This window comes from Fistularia commersonii, chromosome 4 (assembly GCF_037954325.1).
Source record: "Fistularia commersonii isolate RoL2024-O1a breed Wild chromosome 4, RoL_Fcom_v1.0, whole genome shotgun sequence".
Taxonomy (NCBI): domain Eukaryota; kingdom Metazoa; phylum Chordata; class Actinopteri; order Syngnathiformes; family Fistulariidae; genus Fistularia; species Fistularia commersonii.
Genome location: NC_141287.1, coordinates 5,040,593 through 5,067,550, shown reverse-complemented (window position 1 = coordinate 5,067,550; position 26,958 = coordinate 5,040,593). Strand labels below are relative to the sequence as shown.

Below are 26,958 nucleotides of genomic sequence, written 5' to 3'. Positions count from 1 at the left end.
TTATAACAATCTCTGCTTTTCAGTCTCTGTCTGTTGTTCTCTTTCTCTCTTCGCTATGAAGCCACAAATCTCAAACTCTCAGAACCCTCCTACCCAATCCCATCTTTTCTAGGAAAAGCTTATAGAAAGTTTAATAGTTCGGGTTAGCCTAGCCCCAAGTTATGCCAACATAGGCTCACGCTGTTGGGTTTTTGGAAATTATTTTCCAGAGTGAGGTCCAGACGTGCTCTACATGAAAAGTGTTGCTACATGAAGAAATTGTGCTGTGATTTGGTGCTATATAAATAAAATCTGACTTGACTTGACTTACCTGTGCATCCTCCCGCAGATCCATCACCTCCTTCAGGGGAGCGCTGGCCAGTTTGAAGGTCTCATCCACCACCTTAATGCCAGTGTGCCTCAGGGTGACATACTCCCTCCCTCGACGTCCCACCCTCCTCACCGACAGACCTCGGCGTTGGGCCTTCCCACCCCCTCTTCTGTTGGTGATCGCAACATGGACGAACAGGCTGGTGTGGGGAAGGGGATCTCCTGCAAGCCCCAGCAGGGGCACATTGCGGTAGCCAGACTGAAGGCACTCAAAGGCCAAAGTGAACTGGCCAATGAAATCGTCTCCAATGTAGTCATCATCCAAGACAACAAAACGCAGCAAGGCCAGCTCCGGCATGTTCACCTAAAAACAGGGGGAATTTGGGGTGGTGGTGTTGGGAGGGTGTCAGTCGCCTGCTGAAGCATTCATTCATTGATTAAATCAAGGACACAAAATCAATGGTAAAGCCTTCCTATAGACAGTGATTCTTGAACATTTTATCTCTTCGTACAATCCAATTAACTCTTCATAGAATCAGAACAGACACGTGTATGCATGTATGTATGTATGTATGTATGTATGTATGTATGTATGTATGCATGTATGTATGTATGCATGTATGTGCCGATGCCAAAGCAGGAGCAGTTGTCCAATCACAGGTCAGGAAAACCGAAAATGAATGATCGACAAAGACGGCTCCGGTACTTGCCGACTCGTTGTCGCATTTGTTGATACCAGGGGCTTTTTTTAAAGCCAGTATATGGCTGCAGCCACCACTGCCTAATTCCCCTTCGATCTTCAGATGGACTTAGGCTTGTTAAAGACAGTGAGGCATTAAAAAACAGGTGGAAAAGCATAACGAAGCTCCCTTATCACAGTTGGAGGCCTGAAAGAAGTTCCCTCAACAACCAATAACTGAAAACATGTGAATACCACCCAACCTGGAAGAGGTACAGAATGCTATGAGAAAAATGCAAAACTGCAACGCTGTTGGACCCGACAGCATCTGAGCAAAAGTACTGAAGGAAGGTGGACCTGACATCCATGCCCTGCTTCTCAGAAAATGTGAGGAAGAGAGAATCCCTGCCCAACTAAGGGATGTCTTATTGGCCTAAATTTTAATGACAGGAGACAAGGCAGACTGTGGAAACTACAGTTGCATCTTCCTACTTTCCACCACTGGGAAAGTCCCAACCCGAATTTTGGCCAACAGAATTACCCACTTGTCAGAAATCTTCAGTTTAAACAGACGCACCGCAGATATGATTTTTACTGCTTGCCAATTACATGAAAAATAAGAGGAATAAAATCAACTCCTATATATGGCCTTCATAGACCTCACCAAAGCCTTCGGTGAACTGTCAGGCCCTCTGCCTGGTTCTGGTGAAATCGGATGCTTAGAAAAGTACAGCTGGGCTTCTGAGACTGCTGCATGACAACATGTTAGCTTCTGTACCCAGTAGCACTGCTAATAAGACAGAACCCTTCAGGGAAAACATAGGAGTCAAACAGGGGTGTGCCATTGCCCCAGCATTATTTCCAAATTTAATCATCGCCATTTTCTACCCTAGGGATCAACATCCGCCTCAGGGAGTCAAAAACATCTACAGAACTGATGGGCAACTCTTTAATCAATCAATACTTTTATTTGTCATTGTCAAAGAAAAACGCAAATATCGAGATATTGCTTTTAGTGTTCTCCACTGACAAAGTACCCAGTAAACTGCAAAAAAAAAAAAAAAGAGTAAGAAAACTACGCCAGTTAAAATAGGTTAGGGCCACTGCATCTGTGTAAGCCACATCTTGAATAACATCAACCATTTCATGGCTAAAGTTAGAACGACCATTATATCCATCATGGAGCTGCAGTATTCAGATGATAATGGCCTTGTATTACAATCAGAGGAGGATCTGCAGTGTACTTTATCTGCTTTTACAAAAGCAAACAGGCAGCTTGGTCTAACCATTAAAAAAAAGACCCAAATTCTTTATCAGCTCTCACTAAACAGTAATAATCCTGTTCTACTCCCCAAACATCACACTCCACAACACTAGTCTGGATAATGTGGACCACTTTCCATACCTTGGCAAGTTTCTGTCATCAAATATTGCTATTAATGATAAAATACACCACTACCTCAGCTGTGCCGGTAGGGCTTTCTCAAAGCTCAGAAACAGTCTTTGAGACCCATGGCCTCCAGGCAACAAAGCAGTAGTGCTCCCCATACATCTTTAGGGTTAGAGACCTGGAGCACACACAGCAAGCACTTAAAATCACTTGGGGCTTTTCATCAGAGATGCCTCGATAAAATCATTAGGATAAATTGGGGGGCTCGCCATACAAATGTCAAAATGCATCTCTACCATCACTGCCACCATCGCTCAACAACAGCTCAGATGGATTGGCCATGTTGTCCGAATGTCAGACACCCACCTCCCAAAACGATGCCTTTCCTCCCAGCTTGCAGAAGTAAAACATGTCCCTGGAGGCCAGAAGAAGATGCTCAAGGACAACATTAAAACAAGCTTGAAAAAGTGCCACAAAGATCTCAAGGCTTGGGAAGCCATGGCTAAAAAGCAGGAAAAGTAGGAGAAAAACTGTCCATGAGGTTGCTGCATTATATCCTATGACCTCCACCATTCTTCAGAAAAGAAGGGTCGACTTGGGTGGTCTAGCCCGAACACCCCAATACAAACATCAGATTCCCCCGCCCACACTGCACAAGAATAGTCTGGTTCAGGATTATGTTCTTCCAACACCTGAAGATGCACAAGGACCAAGAAGGACTGCCATATTCCACTACCAGTGACTGCCGATAAGGATGACAATGTATGTATGATAACGTATGCATGCATGCATGTGTATGTGTATGTACATGCATGCATGTGGGTAAGGCGTATATACAGGTATGCATGAATATGGTTGTTATGAATAAAGAGGTGAGTTAACTACACTGATTGATCATTAACATCTGCAATAGAAGTACTTTAACTGAAACAATTTATACTACCATTCTATTTTGCAGTGGGATGGTGAGCCACATATCAGATAATGAAAAAACATGGGCTTTTACACACAAACTAAATTGCAGATGATTCAGAAATGGAAAATATAAACTTTGGATCGAGGGGGGTTCATTTGTCTGATTCTCCTGCAACTGAGGAGGCAGATTTCTGCCTAATTAGTGAATGAATGTTCCTCCACCTTGGCAAGTGGAGCACAGACGTAAATATAAGCCTTTTCACATTAAAAAAAAAACAAAAATGCCAGCCTCGGCTGAAAACAGGATAAATTACAGCAGTTAGACACAGCTAAACCAAAGACTATTCATATTTTTCATTATTTGTCTTTCATGAAAAATATTGATTAGTGAAACTCTTCATCCACATTTCAGTTACTCTAATTATACAAAGTAAACTGGTTTTCTCAGAGCCGAACAACAAAGGAAAACTAAAGAATGTTATCATGTAATACAAAAAACAATGTGATTTATTTAGAATCCTCGGAAAAACAACCCATCACAGACAGCTAAAAGTACTGCAGTCATTTGCACTCAGTACACTTTGCCTATATAGGCTTTTAGATGCTTTTCATCTGAAAAAGAGGCGGAATTTAAATAGATGTGTTTATTATTCATCTGCTGTTGATTTAGGATCACAGGGTCAGCTCTGATTGGGAGCAAAAGACACTTCGCCTTTACAGCCTGCAGCGTCAAGGTGCAATCACTTTGCCTCGAAATACAGCCGAGAAGTTCAGACAAGATTCCCTGCTATTAAGTGACACTTGGTGAGCTGATCTAAATTACATGCTCTGACAGAAAGAGCGTTCCTGCGTCCGGCGACTAGGATGCTGGATAAAATACTACATTTCGCACCTTCAGAGGTTGTTACCTTCCCCCAGCTAATAAGACGATAACAACCTTCACATTCAGGCAGAAACAGACACAATTCTGAGTGGGAGGACAAATAATGTCAGGAGAGTGTCTCTGCATATTCATCCACATGGTGGTACAAGGAGTAAACACACTTTACCATGGTACAAATTACCACTTGATTCAATACAACACACTAATATGCAGACACCAACACAACTTCAAGTTAAGCTGGTTGTAGTGACCTGGGTTCTGGCTTTAAGAGCTCTGCATAAACCAAATTACAAAAAGTATGCAACAACAGGTGCGCCAGTTTTCCCTAACTGCGCAAATTCATTAACAGCCCTCGCTTTCCTTGGGCCTAATCTTTATATTTCCATTCAGATTTTGCTGTCCGATTGCGCTGGTCAGGAATCCACCCAACTGTTGTTTCCTCCAAAAGTAACTGTGTTAACTCGCTGTAATATGAGTTAATATTTGTATTGTTACGATGACCCTAATTGCTGAGGGATTAAATCCAGTATCTCATTTGACGAGATCGGCTTAATGTCAACTGTCTCATGTCACTGTGATTTTATTTAATTACACCTGCAAAGGATTTGTTCGAATAATGGTTGGAGCTCGAGATGACACTGAAGAGAATTTGAAGCACGCTGATCATTAGTTTAAAAATACAACACAAATACAATACACATATCGTGTGCTTTGTGCAGACAAGATACTGTGTGTGTGTGGTGTGTGTGTGTGTGTGTGTGTGTGTGTGTGTGTGTGTGTGTGTGTGTGTGTGTGTGTGTGTATTTGAGTAAAGTGTGAAAGCATGTAAGCATGTACAAAAAAAAAAACATACCAGATAATGAAAAGACTAAACATGCAAATCAAACCTAATAACCAGATCATACCAGATGACAGTCAAGGCTTGGGTTAACATCGCAATGAGTACCAAAGACCTACAGGATACCATTGGAAACTGGGCTACCGTAGGTCACAAAAGGAGAGGAGGAAGGCATGCTCAGAAGCAGAGAAAAGAGGAAAGTCAAGAGTCTTGGACTGAAAGTAGGGACTTTGAATATCGGGACAATGACAGGAAAATGTAGAGAGTTGGTTGACATGATGCAGAGAAAGAAGGTTGATATACTGTGTTTCCAGGAGACCAGGTGGAAAGGTAGTAGGGCTAGAACCTTAGGAGCAGGCTTCAAGTTGTACTATCATGGTACTGACAAGAAGAGAGATTGAGTATGAGTTATCTTGAAACAGGAGTTTGTTAGGAATGTTCTGGAGGTGAAAAGAATGTCAGATAGACTTATGAGTCTGAAACTGGAAATCGAAGGTGTGGTGCTCAATATTGTTAACAGCTATGCCCTGCAGGTGGGATGTTAGTTTGAGGAGAAGGAGAAGTTCAGAAATGAGCTAGGTGAAGTGATGCAGAATATCCCCAGACATGAGATCGTGGTTATTGGTACAGACTTCAATGGGCATGTTAGTGCAGCCAATATTGATGAAGAGGAGATGGGTAGATTTAGTATACAGGATAGGAACGCAGAGGTAGACTTTGCAAAACGGATGTAAATGGCTGTAGTGAACACTTTTTTCCAGAAAAGACAGGAACATAGGGTAACTTAAAAGAGCGGCGGTGGGGTAAGCAGGTAGACTAAATCTTGTATAGATGAGGTAACCTGAAAAAGTTCTGCGACTGCAAAGTAGGGGAGAGCGTAGTGAGACAGCATAGGATAGGGTAGAAGAGGTGACTTTTATAGATCACAAAGTAGCAGAGATTGGTAAAAGTGAAGTGAGGAAGGCACTGAAGAGGATGAAGAGTGGAAAGGCAATTGGACCTGATGATATACTTGTGGAGGTGTGGAAGTGTCTAGGAGAGGCTGCGGTAGTTTCTGACTAGATTACTACAACAGGATCTTAGAGAGTGAGAAGATGCCTGAAGAATGGAGACAAAGTATGATGGTGCTCATTTTTAAGAATAAGAGGGATGTGCAGAATTGCGGCAACTATAGAGGGATAAAGTTGATGAGCCATACAATGAAGTTATGGGATAGAATAGTGAAAACTAGACTGGGAGCAGAAGTCAGCATTTGTGAACAGCAGTATGACTTGATGCCTAGAAAGAGTACTAGAGATGCAATATCTGCTTTGAGGATGCTAATAGAAAAGTACAGAGAAGGACAGAGGGAGCTGCACTGTGTTTTTGTAGCCAGAGAAAAAGCAAATGACAGGGTGCCAAGAGAAGAACTCAGGTATTGTATAAGGATATCTGGAGTGGCAGAGAAGTATGTTAGACTGGTGCAGGACATGTATGCTAGTTGTGAGGTGGTGGTGCGGTGTGCTGTAGGGGTAACAGAGAACTTCAAGGAGGAGGCAGGACTCCATCAGGGATCAGCTCTGAGCCCCCTCTTGTTTGCAGTGGTGATGGACAGGCTGACAGATGAGGTTAGACATGAATCGCCACGGACCATGATGTTTGCAGATGACATTGTGATCTGTAGTGAGAGCAGGGAACAGGTTGAGGAAAATCTATAAAGGTGGAGGTATGTACTAGAAAGGAGAGGAATAAAGGTTAATAAGAGGAACCTGGGTGGAGTGGGGAGGCTGCAATGAGTGGAGATAAAGAAGTTGGAGGATTTCAGGTACGGGGGTCAACAGTCCAGAGCAGCGGAGAGTGCGGAAAAGAGGTGAAAAGACTGGTTCAAGCACGTTGGAATGGGTAGAGAAAAGTGGTACTATGGAGTACAATGCGATAGAAGACTATCAGCCACAATGAAAGGAAAGGTGTTCAGGACAGTGGTGAGATCAGCGATGTTGTATGGTCAGATATATACAGTTACAGTGACGAAAAGACAGGAGGTAGAGCTCTTTGAGAGTGACCGGGATGGATAGGATGAGGAATTAGTCTATCAGAGGAACAGACCATGTTAGATGTTTTGGAGAGACGGTCAGAGAAGCCAGACTGAGATGGAGAGGAGGGATAGTGAATATGTTGGTAGATGGATGCTGGAATTGGAGCTGCCAGGCAGGAGGTCTCAAGGAAGACCGAAGAGAAGATTAATGGAAGTTGTGAGAGATGTAATGAAGGTAGTAGGTGTGAAAGAGGAGGATACAGAGAATAGGGTTAGAGTGAGATGGTTGATTCACTGTGGCGACCCCTGAAGGGAAAAGCCAAAAGGAGAAGAAGATAATGAAGACGCTAATTCCCTGGTGAATAATTCAAAAAGCATTCACATAAAACCGAATTTTGTGTTTGTTTTTTCACATTTGCCTAAAAGTTGAAAGAAAACAGAATCTAAGTATGAAAACTTACAATCCTCTACAAACAAAAAGGTATTCAGTTCCTGTTGAAATTCACATGACCAACCACAAACATTGTCATTTACCAGTTATAACCTCATCCCAAGCTTTGAAAGATATGAAACTGTGTTTTCAGTGAACCAAAAACTCGTCACATGATGATCACAATCCTTCCCTTTAGTTTTCAAAATCAGTGGTTCATTGACTTAAGTGTATCATTCTCCGCTACAACAGTCCTGTCCTCACATGAAGGTGGCTCACATGCTTATTCTTCTTGGAGGCAATGTCCTTTATGATATTGAGAATCCTTGCACTCATATAGCTGCTGGATTCAACATTTAGATAAAAAAAAATAGAGGTAGAAGCTGAAAACGTAAAACAGAACAGCTCTCTGTGCTCAGGGCAGATATTGCTGTGACTGACTATGGCATGGTGAATCTTGATTTCTCAAGTCAAAACACACAGAAATCCCAAACAATCTAGTGTGTGCACACAAACTTGTGGTTCTTATGTGGGGTCCCTGGTTCCGGGGACGAAGTCAAGTCTCAGCATTTACCATATGGGAACTATTGACAGAACTCATAATCTGTGTCAAATCAGAAATGAGCAACTCTTGTTAAATGAACAGGAATTAAAGAAGAATCCTTATAAGGCCATAACCCTCCAGTGTTTGCATCCCTGTGGTTTACGGACCCCCAATAATTGCCGTTTATTCGTGTTTCAAACTGGGATCTTTTAGCAGTCAAACAAAGTAAATTAGATCATTTTATTACTAAATAGAGCTTTGTAAGTTCTTTCGGGCATCAGCCTAGAAAAATCTGGACCAGGACTGAAGCCCAGAGTTGTTGAAATTGTGTGTGATTGCAGCCTGCTGACCAGATATGGAAGTATTGAGCTGGTGGGCAGTCATCGCTCTTCATTAGAGGTAGCTAGTAGAATTTGTGCCCTGGCAGGTTTGTACAGCTGTTTGAAATCTGGGAAAACTAACATAGCCAACAAGCAGAATTTCATATTTGTCAGCATAGGGGAGAAATAGAAATAAATGACTGGGTTAAGTTTGAATAATATATATTGTTGATCTCAGCTCAGTCTGTGTGTGCCACCTGTAAGGCATGAAGCTCAATGAAGCTCGGAACCCCACCCCAAACCCCTTGCTATTTATTGGGTCAAAACCCAGAACACCAGACTATCTCCCCCTTCTCTGAACCACTACTACCTCCGCAACAAGGTTTGATGCAAAAAAGATTCACATCTTGGGACTGTTCTAAGATGGTGGTACTGAGACTTTCACGCCGTGCTAGTCCAATTCCAGTGCCTCTAGTGTCTCATAAAGTTCATGAAAGTGAGACCCAAGCAGGTGAATGGAACAAAATAAGCGCCAGACCACAGATTGGATATATGGACACAGGCTCCGGCTTCTACATTACAGGATGGAAAATGCACAACCATCTACTTTTTGTAAATATAATACAAAATAAAAGGTGTTGTGCAAAATGTTTACCATCATCATCACTACACACATTTGTTGTGTTTTTTCATCCACTCGCACCAGGCGAGTTTATCGAGTGTTTTTTTTTTTTCTTTCTGTCAACTGCTGCAGTAGAGCACTCTCATTGTGTGACTGTGGATGTGTCACTTTGTGGAAACAATCAGGCAAGGAATATGTAGTTATGTCCATAAAAATTAATTGGTAACTAATGCATGTCAACACATGACTGCTGATTACTTTTCCTGACGTGTAAAAAGAAAGAAGAGGTTAAGAAAAAAGAATGCTCCAGTAGGGATTTGACATCATTTTACCAAATAGTCTAACGCTTTTCAGAGCTGGGTTTATAACCACCACCTGCAACTCAGAAATAATCAGCATGAAATATTCGGTGTTGATGAATCGTATTTCACATTTGAAAATGAAAAATACAAATTGAACTTAAACAGGTTATTTTTCTAAGGATCAAAAATGGTAGGTTAGATAGGGTCATAGATGCAAGCACAGGTGAGTCCACCAGCCATACATTCCTCACTTCAAGCACACAAGTGCTTCCAGGTGCCCAGCATGCTGGACCAGATGCCACACTTCTCCCATGTTTCCATCCTTTTGTGATGGAGCAGAACAATCTCCCTGCCACCCACTGCAGGCAGCCTAAGGATCCCTCTTCATCCCATGCTTCTTTCTTTCTCAGGAGCCACAGCAAGAAAGCCCCACTTTTGTCCCCCTCTACCAGGTGTATTAGTGCTTTTTTCTTGTTGGAACTTGTGACACCAGTGGAGTTCGGGCACTGCCTGGTGGTTGGTCGAGCCAATTTCCGCTAATTAGGTGAAAGAACTCCACCCAGCTTATGACCGCACAGCAGTCAGCTTGGTGCACTTTCCTTTTTTAAGACAATATTGAAATTCCTATATCAGTGCAAAATTTAACTGTCACTCTACATGGAGCTTGTTCTGTTTGTCTTTTGTAATTTAAGGTGAAAATATTCTCCATATATATTTGTCCTTATTGGCATTTACTTCAGTTTACTTGTCAATCAATAATACATGCAAAGCCTTTAGTTAAGCAAAACTCATCATTTGTAAAACGTTTTGGTGGTCTTCATTTACTAGACAAAATTGATAGACAAACATACACCAGAAGCCAAAGGCTGAATCAATCAGTGAACCAAAGATTGACAAAAACAGCTTAATGTTAAACCTGCAACTGTATTTATTAACAAAATCTCTAGTTTAAATCATGATGTGAAATGCTTCATGTGTGAGCAAATTAGCTACAGTTAATCTTGCAAGAAACTATTTTTTTCATATCTACTGATGTCTCCAGCAGAGTGAATCAAACATGCATGTGCACACATAGTCATGCAAAAAACAAAACGGGCAAATACGCCTACCCATTCACACACACACACGTGCACACATGCATGCACATACACACACACACACACACACACACACACACACACACACACACACACTCACACTCACACTCACACACACCCTCATTCAATCTGATGGCGGCTGTGAAACATCAACATTCATTTTTGAGTATAAGTATCTTCTGATTTGTCAAAAGCAGACATACTAAAGATATAAATAAAAAGAATGAAATAGTGTATGTACTACATCAAAATGATGCAATTCATCAAGATTTTATTGCTTGACAATGACGTCATCTGTGAGGCAAATCATCCCCGATATGGTGATTCCTGTCACAGCTCTTCTGGGACTACATTCTGCAGTATCATACAGATTGTTTGCTAAGGTATGTTGAAATTCCCACCAAAAATTATAATGACATATCAGGGGATGAATAACAACAGCGTAGGAAAATAATTCGCAAAATAAAACCATTTCCTATCAGACGCAGAAAAAAACAAAAAAACACTTGAGACAAATTCAGACTATTAAATTGCTCATATTGTAATTTTATTTTCACTCTCACCTTTAGTCAAGAAATTGAGTTTCAGAGATTCAGTTGTGTGAAGCAAATGGTCACACAGTCAGACTTTGCCATCACTTTAATAATGGGTTTCAAACTCATCCATCAGTGTTTGTGAGGGCCAAACAGCAACATGTATACGTACGCCGCACTGTATACAGCAGTGACAGGAAACATAGCATATCAGCTGTGACAGCCTGTCATTCTCACTTAACTGCGCTGATACAGGAGTCTGTCAGAGATGGATGGAAGAGCCAAATCAGCAACGCCATTGTCACATCTCCGGAAATGCAATGAATTCTCTCTGAGCTAAGCGTATTCATGGGAGAGCTTAATGTAAACATAACCTACCAACTCCCCGCGTGCTTCTATGTCATACAGTAAATATATTGTCATATGAAAGCAAAAGGAGAAAATATCAGACCCTCCACCTTGAGTCCCTTTTACAAAGTGGTACCAAGTGCAGCAAAAGAGCACTGACAGTAGGAATTCCTTTTTCAGCATATTGGATGATTTATCAAGGTCTAAAATGGTTTACAGAACACCGTCAAGGCTGTAAATAATACTTTCTACCAAACAGGATTAGCATGAGGAGGAGCTTTGCAATTATGAAAAAGGAAACATGTTCTAATCGCATTTTTTTATTAAATGATTATGTAAACTTGAAAATATATAGCTTAATACAGCTGCACTATTATGATTGGCCAGGAATACGTCTTATTCTGATAACTTTTTTCATCTTAATTCATGCACATTGTTTTTTAGAATTTGCTCCACTTAAGCAAAGGAATGCAATTTTGAACAACCATATGTTTGAGACCTTAGAACAAAAAATGGGCTGTTGTGAGTCCAACCACCATTTTTCTCCTCACCACCACCTGATGTACGTGGGTTTATTAACAGCTTACCTGAAACTCAAAGGTCTCGTCAAATAGTGGGTCGTCCTGGTTCTGGGCAGCGGTCCGTGTGCGCTGTTCAGCACAGTCAGCTGGAACACCATGTAGCTCCAAAACCACATAGGGGTCAATGACTTCTCCTTTCGCCCCAGATCCTTGGGGCTTGGGAAGGTTATGGGCACTGATGACCTGCACAGTAGAACACAAATCAGATCCCCTTCTATTTCCCCCTATAGTTTTCCAATCTGACAAAAGTACCAATATCGAATCCAATAAAAGTACCTTAATGCGAAGAGTGTGAGGTGGCACTCCTGGCACACAACCCTGCGTGTGGGCGCTGAAGTATGACACCTCATCCCTCATTACAGCAGGTCGGAGAACGTAACCACAGCCTCCATTCTGAGAGTAGCGACCTCTGTGCAGGTCCAGCATGGCACCAGGGGTCTGCTGGTTTAAGGCCACAAGCTGAACCCCCCCTTTCCAGTATCCTTGTGGGTTGGGGTTACTGGAGTCCAAACGCACCGAGCTTGGCCGCACCCGAGTTAGGGTGCGCTTGGTGAACATTACAAGGTCCTCTGGGCTTTCACTGGTAAGCCGTCCAGCCTCTCCCTCACCCAGGGAGCACAGTGTCCAGTAAGGTGGCTCAGGTGGTGTGGGTGTTGGTGGGGAAGAGGGACTGCTGGGAGGTGACTGTTGCTGAGCCTGTTTGTAACTGGCTCTCTGGGCATAGAAGCTGCGGCTACCTGTTCGAGCAATGGCCACAAGGTCTGACAGTTCTTTGTGGAGGCGCAGTTTCCTGGGTTGAGAGGGTGGAGGAACCACTAAGACCACACCCAGCTCCTCTTCACCAGGAATGGTCATTCTACGTCCTGCCAAAGGCCCCCCTCCTCCAATTTCCTCTTCCTCTTCTGATACCTCCCCATCGGAATCTTCGTGTTCAGAAGGAAGCTTTTTACCCACAATAAGAATACGTCCCTTGAGCTGTTCAGGAGAGGGTAAGGTTGTAGCTCGTCCTCCCAAGCTGACTGGTAGGGCCTCTGGAGTGTACAGACGGGAACCAAGCACCTTCTTCAGGTGTTGTGCCATAGTGCGCTGCTGGCCAGGGGAGCAACGGTGGCACAAGTACAGCAAGAGGGGATACTGAGAGGTCAAGAAGGCATACTTATTCACCACCTCCAGAGCGGAGCGGATAGTGACGGGTGTATGGTGGTGATGGTGGTGGTGATGGTGGCAAGAGATATCTGGACCGTAGTCGACTCCAAGTAGAGGCTCCCCCTCCAGACCATCAGTTACTCCAAGCTCCAGACACCGGCAGCCAGACTGCAGGGCCTTGATCAGTCCCCCGATGTCAGCTCTACCATGGACCTGGTCATCCAGGAGGTAAGACCGGTACGAAGTGCTGAGAAAAAAATGATATGACAGATAAAATGCAATTCAAATACAGAAAAAAAAATTAGTACCTATTTTCCTGACAGTGATTTTAAACAATTTTCCTAAAAAGCACCCAAATGAAATCCCTTTCCAACCACATAGTCAGTTCTATGGCAGATGGTGCTTGGGTGGTTGGTGGGGTCTGACAGAGAGCAGCTGGGTTCCTATCAATGAACGGATTGCATACTTCATCAAATAAGTATTCTGCAGGATCCCACCACGATGGAAATACCAGACAGATGACAACTGTTACTATTATCCCAGAAACCATTCAACTTTAAATTCAAATGTGCAGTTCCTAAATATCGAATTACATCAGGCTGTCTGACTTTAAAGTAAATTGAAAAAGAAACATTCATCATTAGATACAAGCCACATTAAGCAATAACACAACCTATAAAAACAAACGTAGTTGTAAATGCCTTAGACTCTAATTTAGGAACTCTTCAATCTTGCTGAAGAAAAAAGCCCATAGAGACAAAACCAGAGAAAACAACGTTTCTTTAATAATGTTTTGAAACCTAAAGATTGATTTCACATTTTCGTGGCAGTTTTACAGCTATGTTTACTTTCTTAATCAACATTATAAATGCGATTGCTTGGAATTCCGAAGCTCTAAGGGACATTGTGCGCATGGCTATATTTGATAAGCTACAAAAGCATAAGCAGCGTGAGGTGGGAGGGGTGGGGGTTCACTAGAACGACTGATGCACCTGATGTAGTAGTGGCACAGCGGCATGTTCATGTCCTGACAAACGCCCAGGTGCTCGGGGTCAAGCAGCTGGCACTCAGGAGACTGCAGGTAGCGGGCGAACCCATCCAGACCCAGCAGCCCCCTCTCTCTGCCTTGAGCCGAGGGCTCGTAACGCCTCAGGAGCTCCCAGCAGCCCTCGGTCGAGGCCAGAGACAACCCCTGCTCCGTCTCCAAGAAGAGGCGGAGGTCCTGAGGGTCCAGACACTCCCGATCTTTGGACAGCTGCACCAGTAAGAAGTAGACGTCAGGCCGAGTGCAGAGCTCACAGTAGGCCTCCTGGAACTCCTCACGTGTCACATGGGAAGTCAGCTTCTCCTTGCTTCGCTCGATTTCCTTGAAACGCAGGCGTACCTGCGGAGGCAAAGCAATGTTGAAAGGAGGGCTAAGAGAGTCAGGAACAAAGAGAGACATAATTTAATGAGTGTGAGATGAAAGATAATTAGTTGGAAAACATTATGGTTCATTCATTAAATGAAGCTTGCAAAATTTGATTAAACTTTGGTTATCTTGTTTCTGTGAGGATATTGAAGTGACCCACATACTGCACAGTGCAGCAACAATATTCTTAGTCATTCTCCATCTTCTCCTCTCTTTCATCTATTTCTTTCAGCCTGCTGCTTTCCTCTATTGTTTTCTTCTGGGCTTGTCCCATGCCTCTCTGACATTATCATGCTAATATGTGTCTGGGTTCTTGCAGGTTGTCTGCATCATCTCTCCTGTCTGAAGCAATAGTTTTCTATGCTCTCCTTGTTTCCATTACCCTGGAAACAAGGAGAGCATAGAATTGTGCTCAATAGAAGTGTGTTTTCATTTGTGTGTGTGTAATAAGTCTAATGCATCAAAAATTTAAGTATTAAAAAATGGGGAAAAAAAAATCTATTCTGACAGTGTGCCTTTGATTGAGGCGAATGGAGAAGTTCTGTTAGAGACATTATTCTAGCATATGGGTCTTTGCTGTATCTTGAGTGCAATTTTAGTTTTGTTCATACAACTATACAGCCCCTACCTTGCATTCACTCTAAAGTGAAGTGCTTGCTTTTAAGTGCAAATGTGTTTACATTCGTCTGCGAATCCACATGCATGCAGGTTCCATTGTGCTGCATTCAGGTGCATGATTGGAGCTCTCTTACACTTATACAGCTCGCCCTCAGGTCAACAGCACAGTATTTTTCCTGCTACCATACGAACAAATTTTACAAAAAATATGGAGTATGGCTGTGCAAAAAAGCACACACCTTCTTAATATATTACACAGATGTGTAAAAAATATGTAAAACCATTCATCATTTTAAAAATGAGTATTGTTATTATTACAGTAAAACATATTACTGGTTCTCACTTGAATGGTCTCTGTTTCTTTGTTCAACAAGATATTAAACATAATCTCACTTGAGATTATGAGCTGTTTATACTTTAGATGTTGACAAGAGTATTTCTGTCCTCTGCTTTATATATTTCAAACCTCAACTTATTGTCAGCACTCTGGTCGTCTCAATTTAAAAAAGATATAGGCAACCCTTTTACTAAGTCATAGAATGAGTTTAGTCTTTAAAGTGAGCAGCAGCATCAGCTGCATCATCTTCAAATATGTGATACCTTGTATGTGCGTGTGTTTTTTGGCTCATGCCCTTAAAATATGATTCACATTACATGCACTTTTGTCTTCCCAAGTGGTTCTGGCTGGTCTGTTACAAAAGTTTTATTTTCGAGAAGGACCTGCACAAGAGAGATTTGCGCCAAAGAGTTTCCGAACCAAACCATAAGCTCAAAAGAAGAGAAGGGTAGGGAGGCGCAGGTGGTTTTTGTAATTTGGTGAAAGGCTACAGGGTGGAAAAATTATGACACAGTGTGATCCTTGGATTTTGCATTTGTGACGTTCTGGCAATGAAGTCCTTTTTTGTGTATCCACTGGAAAAAATCATCATATTCAAATATGGAGCAACACTGTGTTTCTTTATTGCATGCTCCACCGATGCATTTCTCTATTCTTCAAAAAAAATACAAAACAAATAATGCCTTAATTGTGTTTCCTTACACAAACAAATGTCTTTACAGAATCTAATACCTCTGTTATAAACACACCAGGGGTATAATAAATGTATTTCCACTGTTCATTTATGAAGCAATTTTAGGTGTATAAAAATAAGTGACATTGTTTGTTTCTCATACTGACAAATCTTTCATTAAGTCAAAGGATTAATTCATTTATTTGACTGAACACACAACACATTTGTGTAATTCTGCAATTGTGTAATTAGGTGAAGGACTATTTCTATTCGTCCAAGATTAGAAATAAGTTTTAAATCAAATCGGAATTGAGGAGAAAAAATAAATAAATGCAAAGAACAGGTAGCAAAAGTGTCAGGGTACTGTGGTACTTTCAAAAAATATAGTCATGAGCTAAATTCATTCATAATAAACAGACACTGTGGACACCAGCTCACTTTTTGTTGCTTAAGGCTGTGTGCCATCTCGGTTTCCTTTCAAAGAGATTTTAAATGAGATAGCCATTCCTTATTAGATTGCCTGCACTTTCCCAGTTATTCTTTCTTCCGATATCAGGTAATTAAGAACATTCTAAAACACATATTGTAAACACAGCTTTAGTCTAATGTCAGCCTTCTGTAGAGCTTGGAGGACTGATACTCGAGTGCATGGATGAAGAGTAAAATTAGGAAAGAGACAAGTTATGCGCAGGTTGGTGGGGGTGTGCAAGAATCCCAATGGTCAATGAAGCAGAAGATTAAACTTGACATGCCAGGCTTAATAAATATGCTATTTATATTCAGTATACAGTCCATGTAAAGTTTATATATACATACATACATATATATGAAATGACCCTTTCACAACCATATATATATATATATATACACACATATGTATGAATGTATGTATGTGTGTGTGTGTGTGTGTGTATGTCCATGTATATATACTGCATATATAAATATACTCTACTGTATATAGAAATATGTGAATGTATATGTGTTCATATATGTACATATACAGTATATGTCCATTTAAACAAACATGTACATACATGTGCCTTATCTCCCCTCACCTTGGCTTCCTTGATACCAGGGCACAGTTTACAGATGGTGGCGACTGCAACGTCCTCTGACACAATGCCATATCCATCTTCATCCACCTTGGCAAACTCTCCCGTCAACCACTCACTCCTCATCTTGCTTCCCAGGCTGCCCTCCACTGACACACCGCCCCCTTCCACCAGACCCCCGCCACCACTGCCTCCGCCGGCACCCCCGATAACAGAGGGGTGGGCGAGCAGATAACGAAGGCCTGTCACCCAAATGTTGGCCACATCTGCTGACAAGGCAACCAAGTCCAGGGACTGTTGGGAGACAAACAGGTAAGTCATTGAATGGGGTAGGAGGCATGCTAGTCGGGCAATCCCGAAAATAACCCTCAGGGGTCTTTGCAGTTCATTTTCAATATATAACTGACAAAACCGCAAGTCGCAAAATTAATGTTGAAACAAGCTGTTACTTAACTGCAATCATAATTACTGAAATACATTTTCCCAAACTTTTAATCTTCAAACTGCTGTGTCTGTTTGTTATGGGCCTATTATTTCTCATAGGCAATTTTTCCAAACTAGCAGAAGCTCCCTCCCTTTTTTTTATAATCTTCATATTCTCCCATAAGTGAAATGGCTATGTATTAAAAAGGGTCCTAAAGAATCTCAAAATTGGCATAAGATTATTGTTATTGTAACCTTCATCACATTTCACCCAACCTTATGCGGTTACTATCTGACTCCATCTTGATTGTCGTATTTTGTACACAATAATTAGTCTTTCAAAGATTGACTGTCTTATGGGACGTGCACAACTACATGGTGTCCCTTTGCTGCAGTGAAGAGTGATGCAAATGTTTAATATACTTGTAAATGCTATTTATAACTGACTTTTATAAATGTAACATTACCACAGGTCACCTACATAAGGAGGCATATAAGTTCTTTTCACAATGTTTCTTAGGAGCTGCTTTAATGAACAACATTAATTATGGGTCCACCAATGTTGCTGCTTTAACAACAGCCACATTTTTAAAATGATCTAATGGCCTAATTTTGGGTTAAGGGGGATTTGTACATCATAATGATAATAGTTGTAAATGAAAATGACCACAGAGTATCAGGAAATAAGCAATTATGTTAAACATGCAGATGGAAAGCTGGTCTTTGGAAAGACAAAAAATGCTGGAAATTGGTAAACATTGGGGAATTTCAAGGTATTTAAGTGACCGAAATCTCCACATTTGTTGCATGATGGACACTGGCTACTTACATAACACCGCCTGAGGCTGAAATGTTATGACAGTAACTGGGTGGAGTCTGTTTGGCAATGTCTGGCCTTGCAGAATAAGTGTGGATTCAGAGTATTTTCTATCTAGTGACAACTACTCAGACCCTCCTTACCTGGTAGTCATCTCCATGTATGATGGAGAAAGCAGCCTCTTCGGCCAGGTGTTCGAAAAGCGGGCCATTGTGAAGGAATGTTTCGGTGCTCTTCCCTGTGCGGACCTCACGGATGCTGGAGACATCAAGCCGGGCCCGATCCCCATCCTTCTTAGACGGTTCCCATCTTAAGCAGCTCAGATCAGATTCAAGCGTGTAGAATCGACAGTAAACTCTGGAGTTAGGCCGAATTTTCTTCAGCTCACACCCACCTTGCATGAAGGCCAGGCAGTCTGCTGCAGAGCTGACCTGAAGAACAAAATTTGAATCAACCCTTTCTCTGAGCTGTTTTTATTTTGTCTTTATTTCCTCAATATTTAAAGAGTAAGTAAAAAAATAGTACTTTACCTTCTTCTCTGAGGGCATGCTGCTAAAAGACACTGTCTTTTTTCTCCCTCCACCCACCTTCTGCACTGAGGGATCCTGAGAAAAGAAAGATAACTGGAAGGTCAAAATGAGATGTGAAACAGACTAATCGCTGCAGGGAGGTCAGGGTAAAAGCTTGGTATGACCCCATACTCAAAAATAATGAAATGAGCATGAGTTGTTTTTGTAAGATATCATGGTAATGAAGGATAGATTTATCTTGTGAACTATACCTGTGCGGATCACGTTGTTAAAAATGACTTAGTAGCATTTATCAGTTGAAGGAGGCTACGGTGTTATAAAACAGCTATAAACTAATTTTACAAATACAATTTTTTTTCAGTATGACTGATTATGTTTCATTTCTATGTGAAGTTACTCAAAAACGTAGTTTGTGCAGAAATAAAACAGTCAGCTAGTTGGTTAGTTTCAACACTTTTCTTGTCACTCAGGTTTCTATCACTCTACTTCCCTTTTCTAAATTTAGACCAAACCTCTTGTGTTTACTCTCAGCCTTCCCTCTCGTCAAAGCATCCTTATTTAGGCAGGTGAGTTAGCTTAAAGGCAAGTTTTTCCAAATTGGGATGGAAGCGTTCGCAGGAAGTTGAGGAACAGAGATATGTACCTATTAAAAACATTTACTAAGCAAAGTTTGAACACTGTGAACCCAGAACTGCAAGTTTGGAAATAAGATGTGGAAACAAATTATTTTCACTTCAATTATCTATCCCTTAGAGTTATCATTTGCCTTGATAATTCTAAAATAAAATCAAAAGAATTGGCCACATATTGATTTCAACCATAATTAAGAACTATATATACACCATATTTATTTTCTTGCAACAGACAGGGACCAAGGGGTGACGTTCTCAAGGCAAGACCACAGCATGATGGATGAATATGAGTCAAGGTCATGTGACATACAGATAACAACTGACATCAATTTTTATTACCAGGAAGACAAAGGCGGATTACACCTGTGAGAAATGGTGGTGCCGGTTGCCTTGTAGGAATCTGAGCAAGATTCACTTGCTGGTGCTAACAGAGAGAATAACCCCATCACACATTCTGGATGTTTTACAACCATCCACTGAGGCACCTCTCATAGATGCTGGGGTGAGGAGAAGACAACAAATAAACATCTTTTATTGGGATTAACTGCACTAAAACAGGGTCATATCTTGGTGTGAGATGGTATCAGATACGATTTGCTCAAACATTTTACCATAAATTCAGTCCGCTCATCATACCTCCAGTATAAAAAAAAATGAAAATATAAAAACCCAATCCCATTATCTCATATTTGTGCACTTTAAGGGCTATCTAATCTGGAAGCTTTATTTTACAAAATTACGTGATGACGTCAATTTCTGAAGGGACGTTTTTGCCCTTTTGCCCTGATAACAGTCATGTTATCAGGTGGTCCTTTTAATTCCCACGCTCTCACCCTGTCATCTATTAGGGCGCAGTCAATTTTTGTTGGTCTAACAGCAGGAAAGATATGTTTCTCCACTGTCAATGTTCTCGAACAATGACTGGAATCGGTTCTGAATTTGCATTTATGGATTAATCAGTGGAAATTAACGCACAAAGTCAACCAATTCTCAGCAGACTAACTGTTGGCTCATTAAGTCCAAGTTGCCCCTGTTTTTGTTATGTATTTAGTTTGTTTTATGTCCTTTTCTATAATCTTAATCTGGCCTGCCCTCCTTATTTTCTATTTGGATAGCATCCATTACTATAGCCAAGAGTGGAAACGGGCATCAATCATGTATCTGTGGAGTTTGTTCTTATATTTCTACCTATTTTTAAGTAAAACAAAGGTGAATCCCAGGTAATGCAGTCAATGAACGGAGAACATTTATGTTGCGTCCTGGTGATGGTAACAAAGATACAGACATGAAGCATATTAAGCTTTTACGAGTCGAAATATGAGATTAAAACAACGATACTTGTCAAAAGGTCCATCATTACAGTGCAGTTGTAATTTTTCTTCATCTTTGTGTTATTTGAAGTAAATCCCACTGTTAAGATAACTTTCATCTGCTGTAAAGTCTCACAGGAGGCCATCATAATGGCCTCTCATTGAGAAATTCCGGCCTGAGAAAAGAAATGACAGACATAATTTTTTTGTGCTTTTAAAAGAGCTGGCAACATCGGCTCAGAGCAGCCCCATCAACCCACGGTATCCAGCAGCCCCACAGCTTGTGAAGCTGAGCTAAAATGATGGACAAAGGCAGCGCTTCCAGCCAAGGCTGCTTTATACCTCAACACTAGCAGAGACTTCAGAGCTCAATGAGCTGGAATGCAGAGGAAAAAATAGATAATGACAAAAAAATGTGGTAATAAAGAAACACCTACATAATAGAGATACCTTCAGCCAACTGTTTTTTTTCCTCTTTCTTTTTACCTTGAGGGCCAAAACAAAAGGACAACAAGGAAATACAAAAATCCACAAATCAAAACTGCAACTAGCATGTCATAACAGTAAATTTCATTTTGTTACTTGTTTGATGTATGATTACAAAATAGTAATTGCAATGGCAAATATTATAGCAAACAAAAAATGTAAAAGTAGACTTTTATATGCTGCTGTGTATGTGTTATTTCTCAATGTGATTTTCTGTGATTATTATTCTATGCAGTGAATTTTGATTGATTATAGTGCTTTGTTATGTTGCATTTTTGTTGTGTTTTTGTAGTTTTGCTATTTACAGATGAAAATTATGTCCTGGGTCATACTTCTCATTTATGCTTGAGGGCCATCACAGTACTGAGATGAAAATTAATTGCTGTTACTATTGTGTACCTTCTTTTCTTTTTCTTTTTTTTTACTATTCTTATTTATCTATTCATTTAAAATGTTTCCAATATTTTTTTTCTTTACCTCCCTCCATCAGACACCACCACCCTTGCAATTCTATTCCTTTCTATGCATTCATGTTCAGCCCTTTGCCCCCCACCTTCAAATAATTGGATTCTGGAGCACAAAGAAGATCTAGCATCCCTGAAAATCTGCCACCAATCGCACACATATTGAGCCCATATGTGCTAAAAAGGGTCCAGATTTCTGGACATCTGTGTTTCCTGCTCCGCATCCAACCATGACAGTAGACTTAGAGCACATTGACCTTATTTATGAATGAATCCTGAACTAACTGGGACCCAGTGTGTTAAACAGCTTCCTCTCCTTTCGGCTTTTCCCTTCAGGGGTTGCCACAGCAAATCAACCTTCTCCATCTAACTCTTTTCTCTGTATCCTCCTCTCTCATATCAACTAACTTCATATCCTCTCTCACTATGTCCATAAATCATCTCTTTGGTCTTCCTCCAGGCCTCCTGCCTAGCAGCTCCAATTCCAGCATCCGTCTACCAATATATTCACTATCCCTCCTTTGTACATGACCGAACCATCTCAGTCTAGCTTCTCTGACATCTAACATGTGCTGTTCCTCTGATAGAGTCATTCCTGATCCGGTGTGTGAGCCTAACTTTTGTTTTTCATATATCCAGTACTTTATTCAATCTGAACAATTTTTTTCTCTTGCTAAAAAAGATAGCTAAACTAAAGGCTTAACATTCCAGCTCAGTCTAATCATGAAGGAGATGTTTAATCAAAACAAAATCGTTGTTTGTGAGATTGGATCTTTAGATCCCGTGAAGAGCCGTGTCAAGCAACAGACCCACATACGAGTAACCTGACATTGTCATCAATAATGAAGCCAAAGACATCAGCGGCAACCTGAGCTCCGATGGATTTGACTCAGTGCCTGACTCCGCAGCAGCTGTTGGGATTTTTATGAGGCAGAAAACTCAAGGATTAAAATGAATCAGAATCGATCTTTGTGAAAACATGTTGCTAACAAGAGGGCAAATACACAAAGCTAGCGCTTTCCCGTACAAGGGGCCATAACAACGCAGTTCCCACAGACAACAAAGTGCTAACTTTGTGTTCCTGCAATAGAAAACCAGACATTGTGTCTTTGTGTTTGGGCTGAATGTGCTGCAAGTGTTTAAGGTTCAGTGGTAATATAGCGAGACAGTGTCAGGATAGCCACAGCTAGTGTAAATCCTCGCAGCTCTGCTTCCTGACCCATTACACTGGAAACAAGTAATATCTGGCTGTCCAATGCAGTGGAGGCTCAGGGACAACCAATATGACCTTAGAGGGCCTGGTAGTCCGGTGTTTCAGGGAACATTTATGCACATGTGAATAGAGGATCTTATTGATTTTTAAGCAAATTAAAACTACTGCCATCCAACAACTTTGACATTACACTGGGTAAGCACTGACAGGATCCATCAGAGGCAGGGTACACCCTGGACTGGTCAACAGTCAACCATTCAGTCACTCATTCAGGGCGATTTTTTTCCAATTAACCTGCATGTTTTTGAACTTTTGGAGAAAACCGGAGGAAGACGCAGACACAGACAAACTCCACACAGAAAGGTCCCCTTGTCGGAATCAGACCAGGGTCAAAGTCTTACTGACTTGACCAGCCGGCAGTTGATTGCAGGGGCCACATGTGTTCTCCAGGTTCCGACACCGCACCCCATTGAGCTGCTGAACAATAGGTGAGCTGGAGGAGGGGCCAGGAGGTCAGGCGGGAGTGCTGGCGGGGAGTCTGTACCAGGGGGAATGCTGTGCACTGGCAACCTGAAACTCGAAGGGGGGGCCCGGACAGAAACTGGAGGCCAGAATGGGAAGTGGCAGCAAAATCAAAACAAAACTGGAGGATAGGCCTGGCTGGTAGGCCAGGAAGAGGGGTGCTGGCACCCAAATTTGGGGAGGGGGGCCAGGACAGAACCAGGAGGCCATTGGTTGGTCAAAACCACCAACCAATGTAATGTGGTCATTGCAAACAGAATTTTATGTACTTATCTTTTATTTATAATCTGCAGTGAACAGTATCAATGCTTAACTAACAGCAGTCTATTGGGCCTGTAGTGCCATATACTGGTGGTATTTATGGTCACAAGGGAGGCACATTAAAACATGAGATCTCTATAGCTGAATGTAGAATTAGTTGACACCCCTGACTGCAGGATGAGTCATCGGACACTTTGACCTTTTTTTTAAGGAGACAGACAGGCAGGGTTTTTGCTGTTAAAATATTGGTTATTTCTCTGTTTTTGTTGTATTTTTCAACATTCAGCAGACAACCTTAGAAAAATGAAAATGTGAAAAAAAAAATTACAGAAGCATAAATAGCCTCTGAGGGCTCGGAAAACCGGATCTAAAGATCGTCTTTGCTTTGATTTATTATGACACCACAAAAGTTTATTTAAAATGAGAGGTACATCTACATACATAATTGGAATCAATTCAAGCTGAAGGTTCATTGATGCTCAGTGTTTAGTACGTTTATAAAGGGGCCTTCAGTCTGTCCTTATTTTGGGCGGAATGTGGTATGTTTTTCAAGGAGCTTGCGTAGACCAGCAAACGGAACACAGAACAAAAGGACAACAGAAATTGTGGCACTTCCAAATTAGTACAGATAAACAAAAACTTTTCTAAGACGTCAACTCTCCCTGGCCTGTACGAAACACAACATGGAACTAAATACTTGGGAGTGAACTCTCCACTACCTAAATGTAAAGCCCACAGTGGATATGTTGGCAGTGATGTTTGATAACACCTGAAACGGACATACCTATTTACATATGTAAAATGACCATGAATTTTATCAATTTGTTTAATAAAAAATTTAAATAGTTGAACTCATTTTTGAAGAAACTTGTTCCCCATCCAGAGCCTCATCCTTGATGTATGCCGCCTATTGCTTTTGTTGTTTTGTGAGAGACCAACACAGCAAAATTAAGAAACTAAAACATCAAGCATTCTGTATGCTTGAACTGTGGTACAAGTTAGAGTGAATACTGAATAAAAAAGAAGTGAATGGTTTCTGGGAATGCTTCACCTTCAACTGATCTCAGCCCTGATGACTACGGTAAATGTAAGCCTTGATTGTGCAGGAAAGGCATCCTCCTACACAGCCCTTGTTTTGTTACACATGAGCAGAACAAAAGAACTTCAACTGGCGCTCCACAATAAAGCAAACTGCTGAGGGTCAAGCCTCTTTTAGACAAGATGAGTTCCTGGAAAATAATGCGTGTGAAACATCTGGACGAGTTCTCGAGAGGCAGGTATCACGTTCACTTTGTTTAACTTGTTGTTCATATGTCTTATTACAAGAGCAATTTAGCGTACACTCAGCTACTCATTTCTGTTCTTGAAGCAAGAAACTCATAAAAACACATCACACGGTTATTCTCCATCCACCGGAGAGACCAAGTCAAAATGTCTGACAGAAAAGATGGTCATTTTGTCTAGAAGGTACTGAAGTAAGGCAAAGTTTGGAAACCACACAGCATGAACCCACTCTCGACGGTGATCACCTATGAGATGCCGCTCTCATTTGTTACACTCACGTGTATTGATTTCAAATTCAAATGCTCCGAGGAAGCCAGGTAAAGGTTTCCAATAAAGATCATCTGCACGTTTGTCTTTGTAAACATAGCTGTCCCACAAAATGTCTTTTTTCTTATTAAGTGGCAGGAGGAGACTGAACGGACAAGCTTAGCAAAAGCAGGTCAGTGGGTATTTACAGTATGTGGACAGAGCGGGGGGCTGGATATGTTAATGACCCTGTGGGACATTGGACATTTGGGAGCATCGATGTTGTGGCTGTCGCGGGCTAATCCAGAAATGCATGGGTGTGTGTCATACATGTGCTTGCTTCCCGATGTTATTTGGGCATCTTTGTGGCCGATAACGACTCCATCCAGGAAAGTATGACCACGGTCCCATAAAGCCTCTGATGCAATGCTCTTTTTGGCCTAAAAGGGTATCTATCAGTTATAATCCACCGCCTGCATTAAGCTCCATCTCCCTCTTTCCTGTTTGTTTTACTTCATCGTCCTCTTTAGCTCCAATTTGATCATTCTCTCCATCACTGAGTTGCTGCTGGGGAAAATCTCAGTGCAGATGGAGAGATGGTAAAGTGAAATGGGCCAAAAAGCTGGAGGCAAAGAGACAAATTAAAAGATTGGTTTAGAATGAATGGATGTCCTTAAGTGGAGATGGAAAAAAAAAGAATTCGGGGGAATGGAAAGGGAAGAGGACAAACTGGAGAAAATTATTTCACAATGGTACAAATAGAAATATAAAAACAGTAAGGAGATGCTCATTGAATTAGAGGTGTGAGTGGGCACGCGGAGCGAGGAGCTAGAATAAACAAGAACAGAACAATGGCTTGCTGTATTGAGCAAACCTGGACAGCAGATGAAGTGGTAACATCGGCCGGCTCTTCACACAGTATAAATTATTCCACATGACACACGAATACACCTAAAGAGAGAAACGCTATACAGGCCCCTGCTATTGTCAAAGACAGTGGGTTATAATGGAAACATTCTTAACCCTCTGAAGCCTGTTAGGCGTCTGGCAGGCAGTAAGATCCAGGCCAACATGGAGCTTATTATGTCAGTCAGGAATCAAGAAAACCCTCTTTCTGTCTGATACAAATTAAGTCTATCAAACCGAAGTCTATGAAATGGCAACAATTTGTATGCTTTTGTCAGCAGTTCATGCTCTGGGTCTTCACAGGGGTCGCTGTCTTGTCAAAGGCTGAAAAGAATTTTTGATGTGGGCCAACACATGGGAGAAAATACTCAAAAATACATCCATAAAGGCGAACCTGTATTTTTCTCCTCTAAGCCTCCTCAATCCCTTCTCATTGTTAATCGTCTTTGTGAGTCTTCTCGATTTTCTTTGAAGGAGAACGCTCAGATCTGTCGGGAAAGATGGTCAAAAAGTTCTGCTGAGCACATTTTTATTTCTTGCATTTCTACTGTTTGCAGCTCTATTGAGTGAAGGAGGGAGGGTGTCAAATAACAGCAAGGGTTAGATGAGACAGATGAACTTATTCCTATATGATCAATGCTATATATGATAAAACTAAAATTATAGTTTGTGTAATTTGTCTTGTTCAGATGATCCAGCTATATTGTCCTTTTATCGGTCACAGGGCCTCATATAGCGACACACAACCATTAACTCTCTCATTCACACATTTGGCCAATTTAGGGCCTCCAATTAACCTTCTACATATTTTTGGAATGTGAA

At 41.4% G+C, this 26,958-nt stretch overlaps 1 protein-coding gene across 1 annotated transcript in view; it reads right to left on the bottom strand.

Annotated features, from left to right (window-relative positions):
• The window catches only part of plcl1 (phospholipase C like 1), a 109,853-nt gene that overhangs the window by 15,914 nt on the left and 66,981 nt on the right, over window positions 1-26,958 (bottom strand). The window contains exons 2-8 of the mRNA XM_086144826.1: window positions 18,813-18,887; window positions 18,426-18,713; window positions 17,046-17,336; window positions 13,944-14,335; window positions 12,082-13,198; window positions 11,812-11,988; window positions 311-673 (exon numbers count right to left, since the gene is read on the bottom strand). Coding sequence (XP_086000952.1) covers window positions 311-673; window positions 11,812-11,988; window positions 12,082-13,198; window positions 13,944-14,335; window positions 17,046-17,336; window positions 18,426-18,713; window positions 18,813-18,887 — 2,703 coding nt within the window. The remainder of the gene's footprint in view (window positions 1-310; window positions 674-11,811; window positions 11,989-12,081; window positions 13,199-13,943; window positions 14,336-17,045; window positions 17,337-18,425; window positions 18,714-18,812; window positions 18,888-26,958) is intronic.